The 19,768-nt window shown below is 53.7% G+C and overlaps 9 protein-coding genes across 9 annotated transcripts; 6 read left to right on the top strand and 3 right to left on the bottom strand.

Annotated features, from left to right (window-relative positions):
* Window positions 1-43: 43 nt before the first annotated feature.
* Window positions 44-2,154, top strand: AA0111_g7943 (Pre-mRNA-splicing factor; the record flags this gene model as incomplete). The annotated part of the gene is made up of 2 exons (XM_028654336.1): window positions 44-343; window positions 397-2,154. 2 exons carry the CDS (start codon window positions 44-46, stop codon window positions 2,152-2,154), a joined length of 2,058 nt encoding a protein of 685 aa, XP_028504293.1.
* Window positions 2,155-3,161: 1,007 nt separating this feature from the next.
* AA0111_g7942 (hypothetical protein) lies at window positions 3,162-3,341 on the top strand (the record flags this gene model as incomplete). The annotated part of the gene is made up of 1 exon (XM_028654335.1): window positions 3,162-3,341. The coding sequence occupies one exon, from the start codon at window positions 3,162-3,164 to the stop codon at window positions 3,339-3,341; it is 180 nt and encodes a 59-aa protein (XP_028504292.1).
* A 112-nt stretch (window positions 3,342-3,453) lies between these two features.
* Window positions 3,454-4,662, top strand: AA0111_g7941 (hypothetical protein; the record flags this gene model as incomplete). Its single annotated transcript, XM_028654334.1, has 1 exon — window positions 3,454-4,662. The coding sequence occupies one exon, from the start codon at window positions 3,454-3,456 to the stop codon at window positions 4,660-4,662; it is 1,209 nt and encodes a 402-aa protein (XP_028504295.1).
* Window positions 4,663-4,961: 299 nt separating this feature from the next.
* AA0111_g7940 (hypothetical protein) lies at window positions 4,962-6,158 on the bottom strand (the record flags this gene model as incomplete). The annotated part of the gene is made up of 1 exon (XM_028654333.1): window positions 4,962-6,158. The coding sequence occupies one exon, from the start codon at window positions 6,156-6,158 to the stop codon at window positions 4,962-4,964; it is 1,197 nt and encodes a 398-aa protein (XP_028504294.1).
* A 555-nt stretch (window positions 6,159-6,713) lies between these two features.
* Window positions 6,714-9,045, bottom strand: AA0111_g7939 (hypothetical protein; the record flags this gene model as incomplete). The annotated part of the gene is made up of 9 exons (XM_028654331.1): window positions 6,714-6,995; window positions 7,070-7,157; window positions 7,217-7,356; window positions 7,427-7,498; window positions 7,607-7,806; window positions 7,904-8,018; window positions 8,099-8,505; window positions 8,574-8,913; window positions 8,977-9,045. 9 exons carry the CDS (start codon window positions 9,043-9,045, stop codon window positions 6,714-6,716), a joined length of 1,713 nt encoding a protein of 570 aa, XP_028504362.1.
* Window positions 9,046-9,755: 710 nt separating this feature from the next.
* AA0111_g7938 (hypothetical protein) lies at window positions 9,756-13,581 on the top strand (the record flags this gene model as incomplete). The annotated part of the gene is made up of 6 exons (XM_028654330.1): window positions 9,756-9,899; window positions 9,961-10,237; window positions 10,334-10,497; window positions 10,562-10,725; window positions 10,801-12,075; window positions 12,156-13,581. 6 exons carry the CDS (start codon window positions 9,756-9,758, stop codon window positions 13,579-13,581), a joined length of 3,450 nt encoding a protein of 1,149 aa, XP_028504363.1.
* A 299-nt stretch (window positions 13,582-13,880) lies between these two features.
* AA0111_g7937 (hypothetical protein) lies at window positions 13,881-14,114 on the top strand (the record flags this gene model as incomplete). The annotated part of the gene is made up of 1 exon (XM_028654329.1): window positions 13,881-14,114. One exon carries the CDS (start codon window positions 13,881-13,883, stop codon window positions 14,112-14,114), a length of 234 nt encoding a protein of 77 aa, XP_028504364.1.
* A 1,155-nt stretch (window positions 14,115-15,269) lies between these two features.
* AA0111_g7936 (hypothetical protein) lies at window positions 15,270-15,536 on the top strand (the record flags this gene model as incomplete). The annotated part of the gene is made up of 2 exons (XM_028654328.1): window positions 15,270-15,410; window positions 15,459-15,536. 2 exons carry the CDS (start codon window positions 15,270-15,272, stop codon window positions 15,534-15,536), a joined length of 219 nt encoding a protein of 72 aa, XP_028504365.1.
* Window positions 15,537-15,777: 241 nt separating this feature from the next.
* Window positions 15,778-17,889, bottom strand: AA0111_g7935 (hypothetical protein; the record flags this gene model as incomplete). Its single annotated transcript, XM_028654327.1, has 1 exon — window positions 15,778-17,889. One exon carries the CDS (start codon window positions 17,887-17,889, stop codon window positions 15,778-15,780), a length of 2,112 nt encoding a protein of 703 aa, XP_028504366.1.
* Window positions 17,890-19,768: the final 1,879 nt, after the last annotated feature.

The raw sequence follows: 19,768 nt of genomic DNA, 5'->3' as shown, positions 1-19,768 counted from the left end.
CTTCCCACATCACGCCCTCGAACATCACATCCCCGCCCCAAACATGGAGGCAACACGAGGACCCCCGCGGGTCAAGAACAAGGCCGCAGCGGCTGTCCAGATCTCCGCCGAACAGCTGCTTCGAGAAGCCGTCGACCGTCAAGATGAGAAGCTCAAGGCGCCAACGCAAAGGTTTGCGGATATTGAAGAGCTCCATGAGTTCCAAGGTCGCAAGAGGAAGGAATTCGAGGACTATGTACGGCGGAATCGCATCAACATGAACAACTGGATGCGCTATGCTTCCTGGGAACTCGAGCAGAAGGAGTTCAGGCGCGCACGATCCATCTTCGAGAGAGCTTTGGACGTATGTATTCCTAGTACCAACCGCATGCGAGGCACAGACTGACTCCCATCTAGGTAGACTCCACGTCAGTCCCATTATGGCTGAGGTACATCGAGAGCGAGATGAAGCATCGCAACGTCCAGCATGCCCGCAACCTTCTCGATCGCGCCGTCACCATTCTCCCACGAGTCGATAAGCTATGGTACAAGTATGTCTACATGGAGGAGACGCTTGGTAACATTGACGGTGCCCGCTCAGTCTTCGAACGCTGGATGCAATGGGAGCCCGAAGAGGCCGCATGGAGCTCATACATCAAGCTGGAGAAGCGCCACGGCGAATTCGAGCGATGTCGCGCAATTTTCGAGCGCTTTACAGTTGTACACCCCGAACCCAAGAACTGGATCAAATGGGCCAAGTTCGAGGAGGAAAACGGCACCAGCGATCTTGTACGCGACGTCTACGGCACCGCCGTCACGACCCTCGGAGATGAGTTCATGGACGAGAAGCTCTTCATGGCATATGCAAAGTTCGAGGCGAGACTGAAAGAGCTGGAACGTGCTCGAGCCATTTACAAATTCGCCCTTGATCGCATGCCAAGGTCGAAATCGGTTAATCTACACAAGGCCTTTACGACGTTCGAGAAGCAATTCGGAGACCGGGACGGTATTGAAGATGTTATCCTGTCTAAACGGCGGGTGCATTACGAGGAGCAGATCAAGGAGAACCCAAAGAACTATGATAGTTGGATTGATTTCGCCAGGCTGGAAGAGACGTCTGGTAACCCCGACCGAGTGAGAGACGTTTACGAAAGAGCCATTGCTCAAATCCCCCCAACGCAAGAAAAGCGCCATTGGAGACGGTACATATATCTCTGGCTCTTCTACGCTGTCTGGGAAGAAACCGCATCTCACGACATCGAACGAACACGCCAAATCTACCAGGAATGCATACGCCTGCTCCCCCACAAACGCTTCACATTCGGCAAAGTGTGGTTAGCATTCGCCCATTTCCTGGTTCGACAAGGTGAACTCACTGCTGCACGCAAACTACTCGGTCAGAGTTTGGGTATGTGTCCAAAAGACAAGCTGTTCAAGGGTTACATTGAGCTAGAAATGAAGCTCTTCGAGTTCAATCGCTGCCGCCAGCTCTACACAAAGTATATCGAATGGAACGGTTCAAACTGCCATACCTGGATCAACTTTGCCAACCTAGAGCGCGGTCTCGATGATCTCGATCGCGCACGCAGCATCTTCGAAATAGCAGTCGAACAAACTGACATGGATATGCCGGAAGTGCTGTGGAAAGCATACATCGACTTCGAAGAGGGAGAGGGTGAATACGAGCGTACACGCGCATTGTACGAGAGGTTGTTGGAGAAGACGGACCATGTCAAGGTGTGGCTGTCTTATGCGCAATTCGAGTTGGGAGTTCCAGATGAGACCACAGCAGAAGACGACGACGACACAATCAGCGACGCCGCCAAAGCCCGTGCGCGCAACATCTTCGACAGAGCGCATGGCAAGCTCAAGGAACGCGACCTCAAGGAAGACCGTGTGGCACTTCTCAGCGCCTGGAAGGCGTTTGAGGATGTACATGGTACCGAGGAGGATAAGAAGAAGATTGAGGGACAGATGCCAAGAAAGGTCAAGAAGAGGAGGAAGCTCGACGACGACAGCTTCGAGGAGTATGTCGATTACGTCTTCCCTGCGGACGACGAGAGCGCTGCGAAATTGTCAAAGTTGTTGGCCAATGCGCAGAAATGGAAGATGGCGCAGGCGCAGGCAGCGCAGGCGGCGCAAGGTGTGGGAGAAGAGAATGGGGATGGCGAGTAAGGGGTGACGTGGTGGCAACAAGGAGGGGACGGAATGTGTTCGTAGGGCAAGACGAATCAGCATCGTTGATATCATGGTATTTGGCTAGTCGATGTGCAACACGAGGTTTTGGTACTGAGGCAGTACATGACGGTGCGAGGTCTTCGTCATTACAATCGACCAATCTACGCCTGCTGCTCTTCGCATTTGCACATCTTACCGAGTTCATGCCTACCCCAATACAAGGTCGAAACGCACATTCTTGTTTCTGGCGTGCTAGAGATATCGCAATGTCAATATGCACAAAGCAATGTTTACAAGCAGTTTTGGACGTTGGTGCGATTGTACCAAGCCTACATCGGCACGCTAGGACGCCATGAAACAGCACGTACTAGCACTAACTACCTCTACAAAACGCATTATAACTCTACTAATATAGATCCAATCTAGAAAGCAACATCAGACATCAACTCGCGCGCTTCGGTAAGCAATCTGTGTATATAGAAATTGCAGAAAAAATAGTGTCGGTCGTCGTACGCTAACACGAAGACACCGGAGCCAAAAACAACCACACAAGCTTATACAGCATACGTTCCACCCGCAACAGGAGTTGAGCTTATACAGTAAACTAAGAGACTCATTTCGAGACATGCTGCACCTTTAAGAGATAGAACACTGTTCTCAACAAAACCTACCTGTGCCGAAATAGATCTGTTGTTTAGGGCACTGAAGAACAGAGTAGCGCGGCTGAGCGAGGTTAAATCAGCAAGACTTCTATTTCTATAGCAGGCTCCGGTAGCCAAGACGTAAGCATACTAGTAGTGTCCACCACCGCACACACATAGGATTTGTATAGAAGTGCATAGACGCGCCCTATCACCCCACTCATAGGCGAGTGTGTATTAAACAGTCGTACGTTATAGCGACTGAGAACTGGTTTTGATCTGCTCACGTCATCTCGAAGACTCATGGCGTGGAAGACACGAGAAAATCCGCACTAGAGTCTTATGTCCGACGGCTTTTACAACATGGAGAACCCGGATGCTAGAGCGCCTACAATATTGGCCCCCATTTCCTGCCGAAAGAGATACGATGCGCCTCGCCTATGGGACCAAAAACGTATTGCCAAGGACTTTGCGACATCCTGCGACACGGCGCTAGTAGTTGGCCCCCACGCGGCTGATGGCACCGAGTTGTTCAAGATGTAAGGTCTTGCACATAAAGGCGACTCAGCAGTGCTCTTGATCCTCTTAATCTTTACTCCGGAAGATTCTTTTGCAGCTAGAGTGGCGTTTGTTTGACAGATTCTCTTCTGCTACTATGGTCTCTCTTGTTCCCCCGCAACGCGTTCTCCTGTTCCTTGCACTTACGACGTCGGCGTGCGCATACAGCAACCACCTCTGGCATGTAGATTTTGACACCTTTGGGAAATGGAAGATAATTCAAGAAGAGGAAGAATGCTGGGAGGCATACGGAACTCTCAACAAGTCTCCTTACAACTCTAACTCCACTGCGCTCATCGACTGTATGCCAACCAACGTAGCACCCGACCTTGTAACGCCATGTCCAGCTAACCAAGGCACTCAACTAGGCATACTCGCCAAGACCGACGAAGTAACAAAGTCCGAATTCGGCGTTGTAGCCGTCATGCTTGGCCTACTTCCTGGGGTGCTGCAACTAATAGGCCCTAAATTCAGCGACCTCGCCATCCTCGCTACCCGGAGACCCATTCTGGCACTGTTTCTAACGATTGGATCGCCATGCCCAGCTCTGGACTACGAGACTACGGGCATGGAGTCCCTTCTCGCCGAGGACTCGCCGCCTTTCTGGCCCGCTTGGCTGAGGACGCGACGGCCATGGTTGAGCGTTGTAATTTCTCTCCTAGAATACTTCGCGGTTATGGTTGCCGCTGGAAATGTGGTGTATCATTTCTACCGCCTTACATTCTATGCTGTCGTCTTGATCAGCACCCAGATGGGGCAGTATGGCGGTACGCTAGAAGCTTTTGCGCCGCTGCTCTGGGCCTTCATTGGTATCCCTATACACTTTCTTGGCGTCTTGCAACTACGCTTGTGCCGCGTTCCTTTGGCAGACGATGCTGCATCGACACGCCCGCGGAACAAAACCTCGTTTATCTCCCTCTTCCGAAATGAACTCACTCCTTGTGCCTTCGCGACAGACATCGAATCCGATGAAATCAAACTTCAAAACGGTCCGATCTATCAGATTCTCAACTGGTTGATCAGGCTTTGCATTTGGGCTGATGTCATTTACGGTATCATTGTTCTCTCGACGATTCTATTTGTCCCAATGTGGAGCGCTATTTGGATGATTGGTCTTGTATTTACGGGGACGCTTGTTTGTAGGTTAGTCTTAGCCTTCGAGATGCACGGGTTGCGTGAGGTGCCAAAGGTGTATGGGAAAGCCTCGAGAGGATCCATGGAAGCTGGTTATGAGATGGCGCGGCTCATGCCTGAGAATGGAAAGGCGCCATCGCAAGAGCATACCTTGCCCCTGTTGCATCGCTGATCTAAAAGGGGTCAAGCAGATCTTCTGACTTCGATTACGTCGAGATGTTTGAGTTTTGACTGCGGATCAGATTGCAATCCCAAGGATTAGTGGAGTAGCTGCCTGGAGAGGCACCCACGAGTGTCAGAAGGGTGACAATATGAAAGTATCATCTAGAAGGCGATCGTTCGTGAGGACTCGATGCGATAGTAGCAGCAGGCTGATCGTGTATGGTATGCAGGGGGCCACATGTTGACATGTCCAGGAGTTGACACTCCAGTCAGGTAAGTTGCTCTTCGGACTCACTATCCAGATCTCGCTCATACCCTCCGCCTCTTCCTCATCTGACGCGGCGGCATGTGAACTGTCCACCATATGTCATCCAGCCCGTCGTCGTCATGGCCCAGCTCCTCGGCCCGTCCACTACCAACATCAGCCGCCTCTCCTCCCTCCCCTTGCCTCTCTTCTTCCGTCGTTGTGACATGCTCCTCAGCCACCGTCGCACCCCGAACGAACCTCGTCATCTGGCCCAGCGACGTCATCTGCTCCGCGACGATCCACCAGAGCTCATCCACCAGCACCTCGGCAGCCGCTTTGAAAACGGGCTTGAACCAGCTCCTTTCCCCACCGCGACCCTTGGTTTCTTCTTCTTCTTCGTCGTCCTCCTCGACGACCCCCTGCTCCGTCTCCGCGGCCGCAACCAGCAGGAACGGGACGTCACCGGATCGCCAACGCGGCTTCCCCTCGTGCGCCTCCTTCGCTTCCGCCGGCGACGTCCGCAGCACCGAGGCCACGGCGGCGGGTGATACACAGAGGAAGACGGGCAGATCGAGACCCGACGGGAGGACGCCAGACTCACGCATACCACGATAACTGGCGCGCGCCTTCTCAACCCAGTCTCCTCCTGTCCTCGCCTCTCCCTTTCCTTTCTCGCCCTTCACGGCTTGGTCGTCGTCGTCCACCTCGACCCAGCGGATCTCGAACGAACGTCGCGCCTCGGCGATCTCGTTGGCCGGCTGGCCTTCCTCCTCCAACGCCTTCTGGATCGGAATCTCCGCCATCTCCCGTACGCGTGTGTGGAATTTGGCCACGTCCGACTCCGGCATGGCGGCGACGGCACTAGAAGTACAGAACGCGACGAAGCCCCAGGCCCCGCCGCCGTCGCCGCCCGCCCGTTTGCGCCAAGTCTTGAGCCAGTCGGGGGGAGGTGGCGGAGGCCGTTGCTGCTGCTGCTTCTGCGCAGACGACGATGACGACGCGGTGGCGGCAGAAGAAGACTCTTTTTCGAGCTTCATGCGGCGCAGCTGCTCCTGCCACACGACGCGGGCCATCTCCATAACGCCGTCCTCGCCGAGCGCTTCGCGGAAGCCAGCCTGCATCTTAGCGCGCTCCTCGTCCGACAGCGCGGCGTTGTCCGCGGGCGTGGCATGAGCATACCGCTGGAAGTTCCAACCGGGCGGCCAGTAGGTGCTGGCGGCGTCGGTATACGAGGCAAATAAGCTGGACGGTTTCGACATAGCTTTAGGTTGGAGGCAGGGTGAATAAGGTGAATAGTGAGATGGTAGGGTGCACGAAGACGAGATTAATTGAGTCCTGGGGTATGAACGGGTTTTTAGTACATAAAGTCTCCGGGGCTGTAGCTCATTTAGGAAGGTAATTTAGTGACACAGCACTCTCCCGCGCCTGGTATACACAGCGTGAACGGGTGCCTTGTTTCTACAGGGGGAGACATGACAGAGCCGTCAAAGCCCCAGTCCACGATTGAAGGTACTGAAGGGTATGTATAGTCCAAACGATAGTTCGGGTGCGTAGCGCAAAACTAATCACTAGCGTAGCTTGGCGCACGGCACGGGCCGCATCTCGCAGCTTCTATCGTCAACTACGGCAACAATCCTGATCTCCAACACCCTCTGCATCACCCACAACCACCTATTATACCCGTTTTGACGATGGCAATCGAATGCAGAGATCTTCAAGAACCCTCTATTCTCAACTCGATCGCGACAATTGAATTTAGATCCATACACTATGCGATGAAGACCTGACGTAGCGCCAAATCGCTTCCAGTCTTCTTATTTCCTAGGCGATCCCAGTCCCATCTGCGCTCTCAGCCTAGGCGAGTTCACACCAGGCCATCCAACCGGCACGCCGCCCGATCCGTCGCCCGCAGCAGGCGCCTGTGTCTGGACCGGGCCTCGGAGTTGCAACGGAGCCAGCGACGAGACGCGCGTGTCGTCGTTGTCGCTGCTGGGCGCCGGGATCAGGCGGGCAGCGAAAGCGCCACTGGCTATGGCGCCCCCGTTCACGCAGTACGCGACGTCGAGCAGGAGGTTGGAGCAGTCGTCCTCCAGAGCCTGCATGTGGAGAAGGTTCATAGGTCAGCTCTCTTGAACAACAATTGGTGGCGGTAAAATGAAAATCAGCGTACCGGGTTCCATGCTTGCAACTGCGCGAAGGTGATGCCGAATTGGTCCTGGACCTTTCCACAGTAGTCTCCGGATTGGATAACATACCATCTAGGATGACAAGTTAGGATTACGATGCACTGATGCGGCTTTGCAAAATGCAAACTTACTCGTAGCACTCGCTGATGGTGCCGGGAGGCGTAGATGTTGGGGCTGGGACGGGTTCGGACGTGCCGGTCGTGTTCCAGTCGCTCGTCGGCTGCACGCAGTAGTTGAAGCCCGAGAGAAGGTTACCGCACGCGTTGTCGATCTGTATCATCGTCCGGCCTGGTAAACAACTTTGCTCCTCAAGCTCTAACTGGAAAAGATGCACTACTCACTTGAGGGTTCATGCCGAGAAACCAGTTGAGAGGAACAGTCTGGTTCAGCGCTACGATCTCGCAATAGTCACCCTAAACATATTCAGCCTCGCATGTCAACAGTACAGCCAAGCCAGGACCTCTCCTAGTTGGAAACCGTCTTTGCCCGGAGCAAAAGAGCGGAAGTCAGGTGCCACTCACCGGCTGCACAAGGTAGTACTTCCCGCACTTGGTCGTGGTGCCCTCCGCCACGGGGGTCGGCCTCACCGCCGTAGCGGTGGCGTAGATGGCCGTCTGCGTAGCCGTGGCGCCGGGAACGGTGGTAAACGTGGCCTCCCCGCCAGGGGGCCCGATGCAGAGGTTCTGGTCGACGAGGAGGTTGGTGCAGTGCGGGTTGATTGCTGTTGCGTTTCACGGCATCTTGTCAGCACTAAACCAAAGTTGCCAGTATTGCAGAACCATTAGACAGGTGCGCACGGAGACTGGGGAAAGACGTACTCGGGTTCCAAGCGGTAAGCTGATGGAATGGGACGGAGAACTGCTTCGCAATACCAATGCAGGTATCGCCGCTCTGGACGACGTAGTCATCGCAAGCTGCAGGCAGGCAGAGTTTCTGTTGGCATTTCTGCGTTAGAGACAACCCCGAACACGAGAAAGTCATGCGTCAGGCATGGTCGAAAAAGAACGACGCACCTGTCCAAGCTGCAAATTTGTGCAGTCCAGGCGGAGGCTGTTCATCGTGATCAGCGCTCCAGTGGATACATGGTTGGCCTTGGAGATGGCAACGCAGTTTTCGCCGCTGGTGACCTCGTGAGTCCGGCCCCCGACGCACGCGGCTGTGGCGTAGCCCGAGGGCGCGTAGTTGCCCAGGCTCGTCACGTTCGTCTTGAGCGTCGGCGTGGCTGTTGGGTAGTCGAGGCCGCAGCGGCCCTGGATCTCGGCCCAGGCCCGCGCCATCTCGGCGTCGTAGTTGGAGTAGGCGGTCGACTGCTGGTGGCGGAAGAGGTTCACGATGCACTCTGAACACAGCTGCTCCGTGGTGTAGCCCCCGAGCAGCTCGGTCGGGTCGCTGGCGTCCCCCAGAGTCTTCTCAAGGAATTCTGCGGGCGGAGGTCAGCTTTCAACATATCGCACCGGCATCAGAGAGCTTAGATATGCTGTGACAAACCTGTGCAGTATTCGCCAGAGGCAGAGTCTTTGAGACACATCTGCGCTTGGACGGACGAAACAGCGTCTACCCAGTACGTGGAAGGATACCCCGCCCTTGGCTGGGGGTCATTGGCGCAGGCCTCTTCCACGTTGGAGCGGTAAGTCTCAAAAGCGGGCGGGCACTCTTTCCGACACAGGATGTCCATCATGGTCTCGTTCTGGACCGTGTAGAACTGACTGCCGCCCAACAGGGTCAGCAGCTCCTGAGGGCATTCCGGAATTGGAGATGACAGTGCCGTATTGCATTGCGCCGACACACCATCAAAGAGAGTGGCTGTTTGATTGAGGAAGAAGAAGAACTGAGGGTCATTTCGTTAGCAAGTCTGCACTCGATATAATAGTGGTAGGACCATCAAACTGACGCTTGGGTCGGCTCCCAGCGTCTGGGGCAGAAGCATGCCGAGAACGCCTAAGAACCAAAGAATGTCCATTGTAAATCGCAACGGCCCTTCTGTTGTAGGTTGGCTGAGGTTTCGAAATATCGAGCAGCCTTTACAGAGATACTTCACTGACCCAAGCTTAAAAGGCTAGGAGTGGTCGGCCAGGTGGAATGAAACAGCTAAGCGCGTGATGGAACCAAAGATGCAGATATGACCGGATCTTTTCGTTGCTCTCTGTCGACTATTCAGCGCACATGGCCAAGCCTGATGTCACATGACGCCAAGGACGGCAGGCGCCAGGGTATATATGGGTCTCATTCCACATTACATTAGCTCGGTAGGCCTAAAACACACGATTATCCCCATCCACACCCTACACCTGATCATCAAATCTCGCTACTATGCAATCTTTCCGGTGCTCAGACCAGAAGCGGCAGGCAGTTAATGTGGTATATTGCGATATACTCCGCTACACCCCCACTCAGCTTATTATTGGACGGATTTACACCTTGATCAGTGCACCTGCCAATATACACTGATGTATAGGCGCACCCAAGCGAGGTGAGAAGACAAGCCTCAGCCGTCATGTGCGGCAGGAACCGTGAGATAGGGCAAAAGGTATCGGCTGATTAAGACATAGTAACTCGGCCTGCTGGTCCGGTCGGAATCTAATGAAAGTCGAGCATGTCTCTTAAAGGAACCGTGGGACTTTGGACTCAATACCTATACTTCGTTGTTTAGTTCAGTCGACAACAAGCAACATGGCAGGACCAAGCAGACTGCTATATCACTGCCTCTGCATCCTGCTGGTAGCGGCCGGCTTGATTTACTTGGTAGAGGGACAGCAAGACTATTCCTGTTCTCCAGAGAGGCCTTGCAAGCTGGGATGCTGCGGTAAGAACAATGTGAGTCGTCTGCCTGTTCTTATAAGTTACAACATGGAAGCTTTACTAAACACCTATACAGGTATGCGGCATGGGACCTTCGTACTGCGCCCCCGCGAACTGCACGTCCGGCTGTGACGCAAAGAGCGAGTGCGACCCGGGATGGGGCTCCCAATGGAGCACCCGGGGGGAGTGCCCGCTCAATGTGTGCTGTTCTGAGTTTGGGTTCTGTGGGACGACCGAGGACTTCTGCGGCGACAAGAAGGTCAAGAAGCCGAGCTGTAAGGGCGGCACCAGCGCCGCCAGCAAAGTGATCGGGTACTATGAAGGCTGGTCAACCAGCAAGGGCTGCAAGGGACGTAAGTGACCTCGGTGATTCCGGCCAGAACCGTACTCCAAGAGGAGGCAGAAAATGCTTCGGCTTCGTACCCTACTGACCTCTTAATTTATTGCAGTCAACCCGGAGGACCTGCTGTCGGGGGCATACACCCATTTGAACTACGCTTTTGCCTTCATTGATCCTACCACATACAAGATCGCCAATATGCAGGATTCCGATGAGAGATACATGCCACGTCTCACAGGCCTGAAGGACTACAACCCCGGGCTCGAAGTTTGGGTAAGAATCCGTAGCCAATACGCATATCCAATGGCCCCTGATGGCTAACAGCTGCTACTGACAGATTGCCATTGGAGGATGGAGCATGAACGATCCTGATCAGCCCACAGCGCGGACTTTCTCCGAGCTGGCGGCATCGCAGTCCCACCAGGGTGCTTTCTTTGAGTCCCTTTTATCCTTTATGGACAAATACGGTTTCGACGGAGTCGACATCGACTGGGAATACCCGTGAGTTATGACTCAATCTTTTCTCCTGTTGCGTCCCGTTTCAGTGTTGATGCTAATTTGTATACGCCTTGCTAGTGTGGCCGAAGAGCGTTCAGGGAAGCCGGAGGACTTTGATAATTACGTGACTTTCCTCAAAAACCTCCGTGGCGTGCTGGGAAACCGGGGTCTCACCATCACCCTGCCGGCCTCGTTTTGGTACCTGCAGCACTTCGACATCAAGAACATGGAGCCTATCCTGGACTGGTTCAACATCATGAGCTACGACCTGCACGGAACCTGGGACGGGACGAACCCGTATTTGGGGCCGTATATTAACTCGCACACTAACCTGACCGAGGTCGACCTGGCCATGGACCTCCTCTGGCGCAACGACATCGACCCTAAAAAGGTGGTTATGGGCATGGGCTTCTACGGCCGCAGCTTCACCCTGTCAGACCCCTCCTGTAAGACGCCCGGCTGCGGCTTCTCAGCGGGTGGCAACCCGGGCAAGTGCTCGGCGTCGGCCGGCAGCCTGATGTTCTCTGAGATTAAGGAGATCGTTGACGCGGGCGCGGACGTGGTGCACGACGAGAAGGCCGGGGTCAAAATGGTGACGTGGGACACGAACCAGTGGGTCTCGTACGACGACGACGAGACGCTCCAGGCCAAGATGGATTTCGCCAACGAGCTGTGCCTCGGCGGCGTCATGGTTTGGGCTGCGTCCACCGACGACTACCAAGGCACGGCGATCCGGGCGCTGGCCAAGGCGGCGGGCAAGACGGACTTGTCCGTGACGGCGCTCGCGGTGACGGCCAAGAACGACCCGAGCCAGTGCGTCTGGGGCGAGTGCGGTGCCAACTGCCCGTCCGGGCTGATCCCGGTGTCTGAGTCGTCGGGCAACAAGAACCCACTCGGCATCGAGCTCGGTTGCACCGAGGGCAAGCGCAACTTCTGCTGCCCATCCAAGAACCCGCCCACATGCAAGTGGAAGGGCAGTCCCAAGTTCTGCGGCATGCTCCCCAGCAACCAGTGCGGCGACGACGAGATCGAGGTCTCGGCCAGCACCGACGGCTGCTGGACCGGCCACAAGTCGCTCTGTTGCACCAAGACGGCCTCGACCGACGTGATCGACGCCTGCAAGTGGTTCGGCGCCGCGCCCATCTGCACCCTCAAGTCCTTTGTCCCCTCACTGTTCGGTCCGCTAGGAGGCGCCTTCTCGTTCCAGTCGTACGGTTGCGGCGACGACAGCAGCAAGCCCAAGGAACTCACCAAAGCAAAGCAGGGTCAAGGAGGCCAGCAAAGCTGCTCCTATAATGGAGGGTTCAAGAGTTTATGTTGCGAAGACCCAGTCCCATGGACGGGTTGCAAATGGTGAGTTTTCCCAAAATCAAATGACCGACCCCTTTTTGGCTCTTCTGTCACCACATACTGACTCAACATCTCCGTATTAGGCGTGCTGGAAGCACCACATGGGTACAGTGGGAAAAACTGCTTGTGGGGCCCATTGGAAACCTCTTTTTTGACTTCTCGACGGAATGCAAAACGGGCTGTGAGCCCGGGGAGACGACCGTGGCCACCGACGGCTGGGGCTGCCGGTCGGGAACATACTCCTACTTCTGCTGTTCCGATCCAAACAAGCCACCCGTGCCGGAAGTGCCTGAAGTCAAGCTCTGCTACGGACCTAGCCATCTCGATCAGCTCGAGAGCGGCCTAGAGGCAGAAAGCAACCTTCCCAACGTTTTCGAGGAAGAACACAAATTCGACGGAGAATGCGGGACCATAGATACCACCCGGCTCCTCCGAGGAAGAGACCAGGGCGTCGATTCTTCAAACTCCTCTATGGTATTCCTGGCGAGAGGGGCAACCAGCGAAGAGCTGGCCTACATGGAGACATCCGAGCTCCTCGGCACCCGTGATCTGGGCAAACGTGGCGCTCGGGAACGAGTCGCCATGGCGTTGTGCGGTCCCCAGGGCCAGAAGTCGAGCATCTGGGTGCAGACGTACCCGGGTGCGTCGAGCATCATCCGGACGACAGGTAAGGCATGGACGGTGGCGCAGCAGGGTCTCTGTGCGGCGGTGGGCTTGACAGGCCTGAGCACGCTGGCGCCCACGTCGGACTGGGTGACGGAGCACGTGCTGGAGAAGCAGGAGTTCCGCAACGCGCTCGAGTATATGGCGGCCGGGCAGACGCCTGGGGGTACCGCGCTCCGGGCCGGCGCCGTGCCGTTCGCCCAGGTCTTCGGTGCTAACGGCATCTTCCAGCAGAACTGGCCGAGCGCCACCTACACGAGCCTGCAGTTCACGCATAATTGGGTTGGCAACATCAACGACTTCTTCACCGGCCTCCTGGGCCGGACCGCCGACGCGGGCCTGGGGAACCGCTTCATCGAGAACCTGCAGGTCTGCGACCGCGACTTCAACGTGTATAAGGAGTACATGGTCGCCGGGCTGGACTTTGTGTCGCGTTCCAACTGGAACGGCTACAACGCGAAGGATCGAGTCGGGATCCTGCTCGACATCGTCGACATGCACAACTACAGGGGCGAGAGTGTTGTTGTGACTGCCTTCTCGTCGACCTTCAACAATATTGCGACCATGTTCGGCGACCTCACCCGCTACGCTGCGACTCAAGGCATCACCTACGACTTCCAGGACGCCTGGGAACAGATCATGCCGGATTACCTCGCGTGGCAGGTGGACAGGATCCGCGGCACGTTCGGGACGTACGTCGCCGAGGAACTCCTCTACTGGGCCAGTCCTGTGGCCGCACTTACACACTCCCCGACCGTCATCACGGCCATGACCAACACACTCACCGACCTTCAGACCAATGCCAACACGTATCTGGCGCTTCAAGTTCAGGCCATGACGACCTAGTGTCACGCAAAAGTCGGCAGTCGAAATGAAGCTGACCAAAATTTGCCTGCTATCCATGATCTCTAGTCCTGTGAAGCTGACCTGGCGTTGTAAATACTATGTATCCTTCGAACCGCTGGCCGGCACCGGATATTAATGCGGTAGCAAAATGTCATCGCATCAGCGGGGGCGAAGCGACTAATTCATACATGCTTCACAACGTAGAAGAGCTCATAGATGAGCTTAAAGCTTGTGTAACATGGTGGGTGTGCCTTCTACTTGGTGATTTGGTGATTGGCTTGATCAAATAACGTTTCACAATGCTGACTTTCAGCCTCGTCATTTTGGCCCGTCTACTTGCCTCGTCATTGTTGCCAGCCTTGATGCAGGCAGATATGATGATCACTTTATTTCTATATAATATGACCAGTGGAGTGCAGACCCCTGCTGCAGTCCCAAAAACGATCGCCCACTTTACGATGCCAACCGCGATGCCTGAAGTCGAGTTCTCAAAGCTAGAAACCACACTCATTACTGAGGACATCAGAGTCTGACCGATCTCTAAAGACGGCCGACAAATGCAACGACATGCCGAGGGAAACGAACATGAAGTGAATCAGCTGGACTTGGACTTTGATGTAGATTTGCGAAACTATCCCTTCTCTGCGATCAATTCGTTCCAGGATATGTTCTCTGGGATTATGTATCAGGAACACGTTGGTCAGCTTGCCCATTTTAGCACTGAGACTTCATCATAATGTTCGTCTATCAACGATAAAGGACCACGATGGCTCACACTAGATGAGAGCAACCTCAGCACCTTGCTAGCAGAAGCCGGCAAGAGATGCGTTGATGTACCAGCTATATCCATGCAACCAGATCCAAGAATTACCATATCGAACCGGAAAGCACTCTTATTCTCCATTCCCTTGAAGCATGCAAAAGATACAGTGTCTTACGGATATTCTGTCCCCATGACAAAATGCGCTGTCAAGAGACTCTTTAGCTCGTTACAGCTAAACCCAGACTTTCTACAGAATCTTCTTGGTCGACTTGACCACTGGGCTCCACAACCACGCTGGCGTGAAGAAACTGGCAAACTACTCCACTGCGACTTCTTCTGTGAGCATCCGCGCTGGAATCTCCAAGCCCAAGGCGCTCCATCATCTGTCCATACGAGATACGACGCTCAAAGAGATTTACTCATCTGCTTGATCTCCCATAAACCGGTCGACAAGGTCATTCTCGCTCTTCGCAAACAACTCTCTACCTTGATCCGCTACAAAAAGCGACACGACATCGGCCACGACTTACTACACAGTCCCATGGATCTCCACACCACGATATTGAACCCCAACTTCGAAGCTTGAAAATGGCATGTGGCGAAGTTCCGAAGATTCTAACGGCTACTCATCAACCAAGTTGACGATCAACTGGCTGGTGTCGAACAGCGAGGGAGGAGGGAACTTGCGAGTTGGCTGAAAAATGTGCAGACCATGGCACAAGGGATTGATTCACACCTTTCCAATGCGCAAATCTTCTTGTATACAGCACGGGGTATCTGTGATATGGCCACGAAGCTCACCTCGCTGGGCGAAGACGAAAGATGACCGAGGCAGCGGACGGTGGATATGGCCAATTACCTAGTCACGAGTATGGAGAAACAGCACATGTGGTCTTTGAACTACAGAGGCTGAAAGGACGTCATCATGAACTTGATCCTGCATCTGAACGCGCAAGAGCATACCCTGAACACGATACAGATTGCCGCCGAGACGAAGAGAGATAGTACTAGCATGACATCGATTGCGCTGCTCACCATGGTTTTCTTACCTGGCAGTTTCACCGCTGTGAGTATCACACCAATCATATCTATGCGGCCACTGATGGATCAAAAGACGGTGCTGGGTGCTGGAATCCTCCAGTCGACGCCCAGTACGACTTCTTTCAAGGTGACAGAGCTGTGGTGGTTATGAGTGGTTACTACTGTACCGATCACATTCATCACTGTAGCTTGTTGGTATCTGTGGAAGCAACACAGGAACAAGGCGAGCTCCTAGTTCAATCACGTAGGTAGTGCAATGCTCCAGAAATTATGCTGTGCTGATATAATCATTTACATATATTCCATACGTACTGTCAGTCGTGTTCAACTCTCTACATGGCAGCCTTGTCTAACTGCCATGTCCAGATATCCTCCTCATCCTTCTCCCTCACCTAAGCATCAACCTGAAACCTTTTACTCGATTCCAAACTCTTAATCTTCCACTTCTCATACAAGGCTTGTTTGTGTCCAGCCATATGTACACCAATCGCCCAGGTACTGCTAACGGAGACGTTGGCATCGCACATGTCGCAGTACCAGTCCTGTTTTCCTGAAGGACGTCTGGAAGAAGACTGATGTGGAGGAACTCCGTCGACATAGTATTCTGGGCATGCTGGTTCTGCCGGTGTGGGAGGAAGGGAGGAAGAAGCGGGAGAGGAGGTCAAGGCATGGAGGGAGATCTGCACATGTGCTTCATGCTGCAAGATCGCATCGCCTTGCATATCCTCATCTTCATCCTTATCGCATTGTATGCCATCCCGCACCATACTCCTCTCAACATTCTCAACATGCTCGTCAGACGTCAGATGGCGCCCCCACTTGATACCAGAGTATCTGCAATCGCAGTCTTCGCAGTAGTGTTCAGGCTCCTTGTGCTCATCTTGCGACTCTCCCCTCTCCTGTACGTCCATTTGCACCTTTTTGACCAGTTCCAGGACCGAAGAGGAAGAGGATCCTCCTACCTCTGTTGGGCTGCTGCTTTCCTCTGCAATACTCTCATCTCCAGTGACATCCTCCTCGTCCGTGGTATCTTCGTCAACTGTAGTACATCTGCTAAGATTGGGGAAACGAATGGCGTTGAACACATGACTTAGGGAAGCCACATGTCGCGCCCAACGAACACCAGGGTATATTTCACAGACTTCGCAGTAGCGCTCTGGCTGCTCTGTAGGTAGAGTCTCCAGCCCTTCTACTTCTACAATGGAGTCCGGAGGAGTCGGCAGCACAATACTCTCGTCGCAATGTTTGTTCTTCAGAACGTTACTTGCATGTACCGAGCCCTTCAGATGACGGCTCCAGTTCTGTGTGGTGTACAAGCGGTCGCAGTCCTTGCAGTAATGGCCGGGCTTCTTACTGCGTAATTCGTTCATCTCGTTAACCTCCACCCAGTCTCCCACCTTTTCCGTCTCTCCAAACACTTCCTCATTACTCCTTAATCGCAGGTTCTTCGCGACGTTATCCACATGCATCGGGCCTTTCAAATGACGAGCCCAATTAATTCTAACACACCAACTATCGCAGTCCTTGCAATACTGCTGTAGCTGCCCACCTTTCGTCTTGGGTGCGCTCTTCACCTTTTTCGTCACTCTGCCCTTGCGCTGTAGCCTCATGGTCACATTTCTCTGATGCCACTGACGTCTCAAATGGCGTGTATAGTTGCCATACGTTGAGGTTCTGAAGTCGCAGTCGGCGCAGTAATGTCCTACTGGGTCGCAGCTCGATACTTGCTCGACATCATCTTCCTCCTCTTGATACGTGGGACGCAAACGCTTATAATCGGCGACATTCTTTTGGTGGTATGCGTTACTCCACTTGTGGCTGCGGTAGTCGTCGAGGTGGTTGAAGGAGATATTGCACGGTTTGCAGAGCCATGATGTACCCTCTGCAAGTATGTCAGAGTTATGTGTGGAGATTGGAGAGGAGGAAGGGAGTGAATCGGTTGGAGAGCTAAGTGGGTAGCTAATGGCCTCTACGTTTGGCGGAGCTGGACCGCTTGCTTCGGCAATCTCACCCTCCTGTGGTGCTACATCAGTCATGCGTTTGTCCAGAGCGTCTTCTGTGACATGCTGCGGCTCCCGCAGAGGGGTTAACAAGCCCCCCAAACTGTCGAATACCGCGGCAGCCTGGCTGGGATCCAGGTGTTTGGCGATTCGTGCGGCACGACGGGCTGTCCGACGGTTTGCTCTTCGAATTATCGCCTTGAGTCTGCGTACCTCAGACTTCAGCTGCCGAGTGTTCCTGATTGGCCTATCTTCATCGGAACTGGCTTCTGACTCGCTACTGGGGCCGAGATCCAGATCGTTCATGTCTATCTTGAAGACATCTCGTTCGTTGACGTTGGTTTCGGATATTTTTGTGGGCTTCGCAAAAAGCGCGTTCAGTGCGGAAGCGGGCTGTGCCGAAAGGCGATTTGTTACTTGAAAATCTCCTTGTAGAACTGAAGTAAGCATACCAGAAAGCAACGCCAGAGCGTCCCTCCTTCGTTGCTCAAGTGTTGCGTCCATGTCTAAAGGAGAAAAAGACCACTATAAGCTTCAGGAATCGAGGTAAGATGCCGGCGAGAACAGCGGTGAACTGAGGAGAGAAAGTCTAATCTTGAGAAAGGCGGGGAAGAAAGGGTGTCCCGATTTTATAAAGGTGCGATGAGGTGCGTTCGTTGGTAGCGAAATGGCAGCCTGAGGTTGGAACACAGTACCGCACATAGCAACTCTGGTTCAATCTCCTTGCAAACCCACTCGTGTCCTTTCGAGCAGATCATTCACCCACAGCTTCTGCAGGTCCGATGATGCGAATAACCAGCTGTTTTCAGAGGAGACTGATTGAAAACACATCATGTTACGTGCAGTCGTTTCGATGCCTTACGCTTGGAAACCTCTCTATACTCGAGCCATGATTGTGGACCACATCTTTGCCACTAATGTTGAACGAATCCTTGCGAGCTTGTTGGAATAATGTATACTTGACAGCTACAGTCAAGTCAGCGTGATCTAGTACAACCACCATGAATGATGTCTGCCTAGTCAAATGCGCTGTTGCTTTCGTGCCATGTAGTTGTAACACTGGTCAGGCAGAGCCAGATCAGTGTACCATGGGAGTGCCTGGTACCTACTCATGAGCTGCAAGTATCAACCACCTTTCAGATGAAGTTGGAGCTTACAAGGATGTCTCGGAGTCGATATGACAGTTGGTAAAGACAACGTGTTCATCTAGACGCGTCATGGGGCTCGCAACAGTAGAGGCGCTACAGACGACGCTTATCAGAGTTTTAAAATGTCAAAAGAGAGTGACGACGACGGGGAAGACATGCGACTCGAGGTACACTTGTAGAAATGTTAGTGTGATGTGTTGTCTAGAGTATGAAGTTGCGGGTGACGTCTACTCTTCGAGACATCGTGAAGTTCACAGCGACAAGTCATGCCAGTGACCTACAACCCTTGAACTAGAGTCTGTGCTGATGCTCAGCTATATCCATGGGTTCTGGGACACTTGAGGGAGTCCGTTCGCGACAGCCGTAGTGCAAACCTAAAGATACGAACTTATTCAGGGTCTCCAGGTCTTGTGCCTGCAAAGACCTTTACGATGCAGCCATCGCGCTCAGCATCTACCATGCCGTATCGAAACGTCATCATACTGTAAAGTCGCATCTCCGCTCCTGCAAAATACTATTGCATGTTGATTACTGCAGACTGCAGCCATGGTAGCAGCAGCGATGTCGGTCCATGGCGTCCTCTAACCGAGAGCGGGGCGGACTCGCTGGCTTGCTCGCCTGCGTCGCTCGGTTGGCGTACAACCTTGGGAACTTTGTTCTCGAAGCGTTCGATGCTTTTCGGTCTTGCTAGGGTGATCCCTGACCTGGCTTTCCTTGCCTTCGTCTCGCGAACAGATAAACGAGATCGTATTGTACATAATTCTCAGCATCGCTAAGCCCGTTCAACTTTTGCGAAAACTCATGGTAATCTAGCTGCGCTTTTGTTGGCTTTTCCGGTATCGCTGCGATGCTTGGATGTCGCACAGAGTGAGCGCGCAGATGATGTCCGTACGCTCCTGTAGCGGCGCTTCTACTCCGGAGTAGATGCAGCTTGTCAGCCCTAGGGCCAGGGTCTCTTCTGCTTGTCCGTGTAACACTGAACAAGGGAGGCGCAATGCGACGCGACAAAGCGATGCGCGCATCGCGAAGTCCAACCAAATTGTTTGGCGTGGAATCTGTTCGGCGACGGTGGTGGGGTGTCCAGTAGATATTTCGACACGTGTTGAAGGGACTCCTAGTGCTACCCGCCATCCTATGCGAAAGGACAAAGTCTTGCCGTTGATGCACCTCCTACAGATTGGTCACACTCAGCTACTCAGCTCGACCCGGCATGCAATTATTTATCCGCTTGATAA

The sequence above is a fragment of the Alternaria arborescens genome (assembly GCF_004154835.1).
Source record: "Alternaria arborescens strain FERA 675 chromosome Unknown contig_19, whole genome shotgun sequence".
Classification (NCBI taxonomy): domain Eukaryota; kingdom Fungi; phylum Ascomycota; class Dothideomycetes; order Pleosporales; family Pleosporaceae; genus Alternaria; species Alternaria arborescens.
This window is presented reverse-complemented; position numbering and strand designations above follow the sequence as displayed.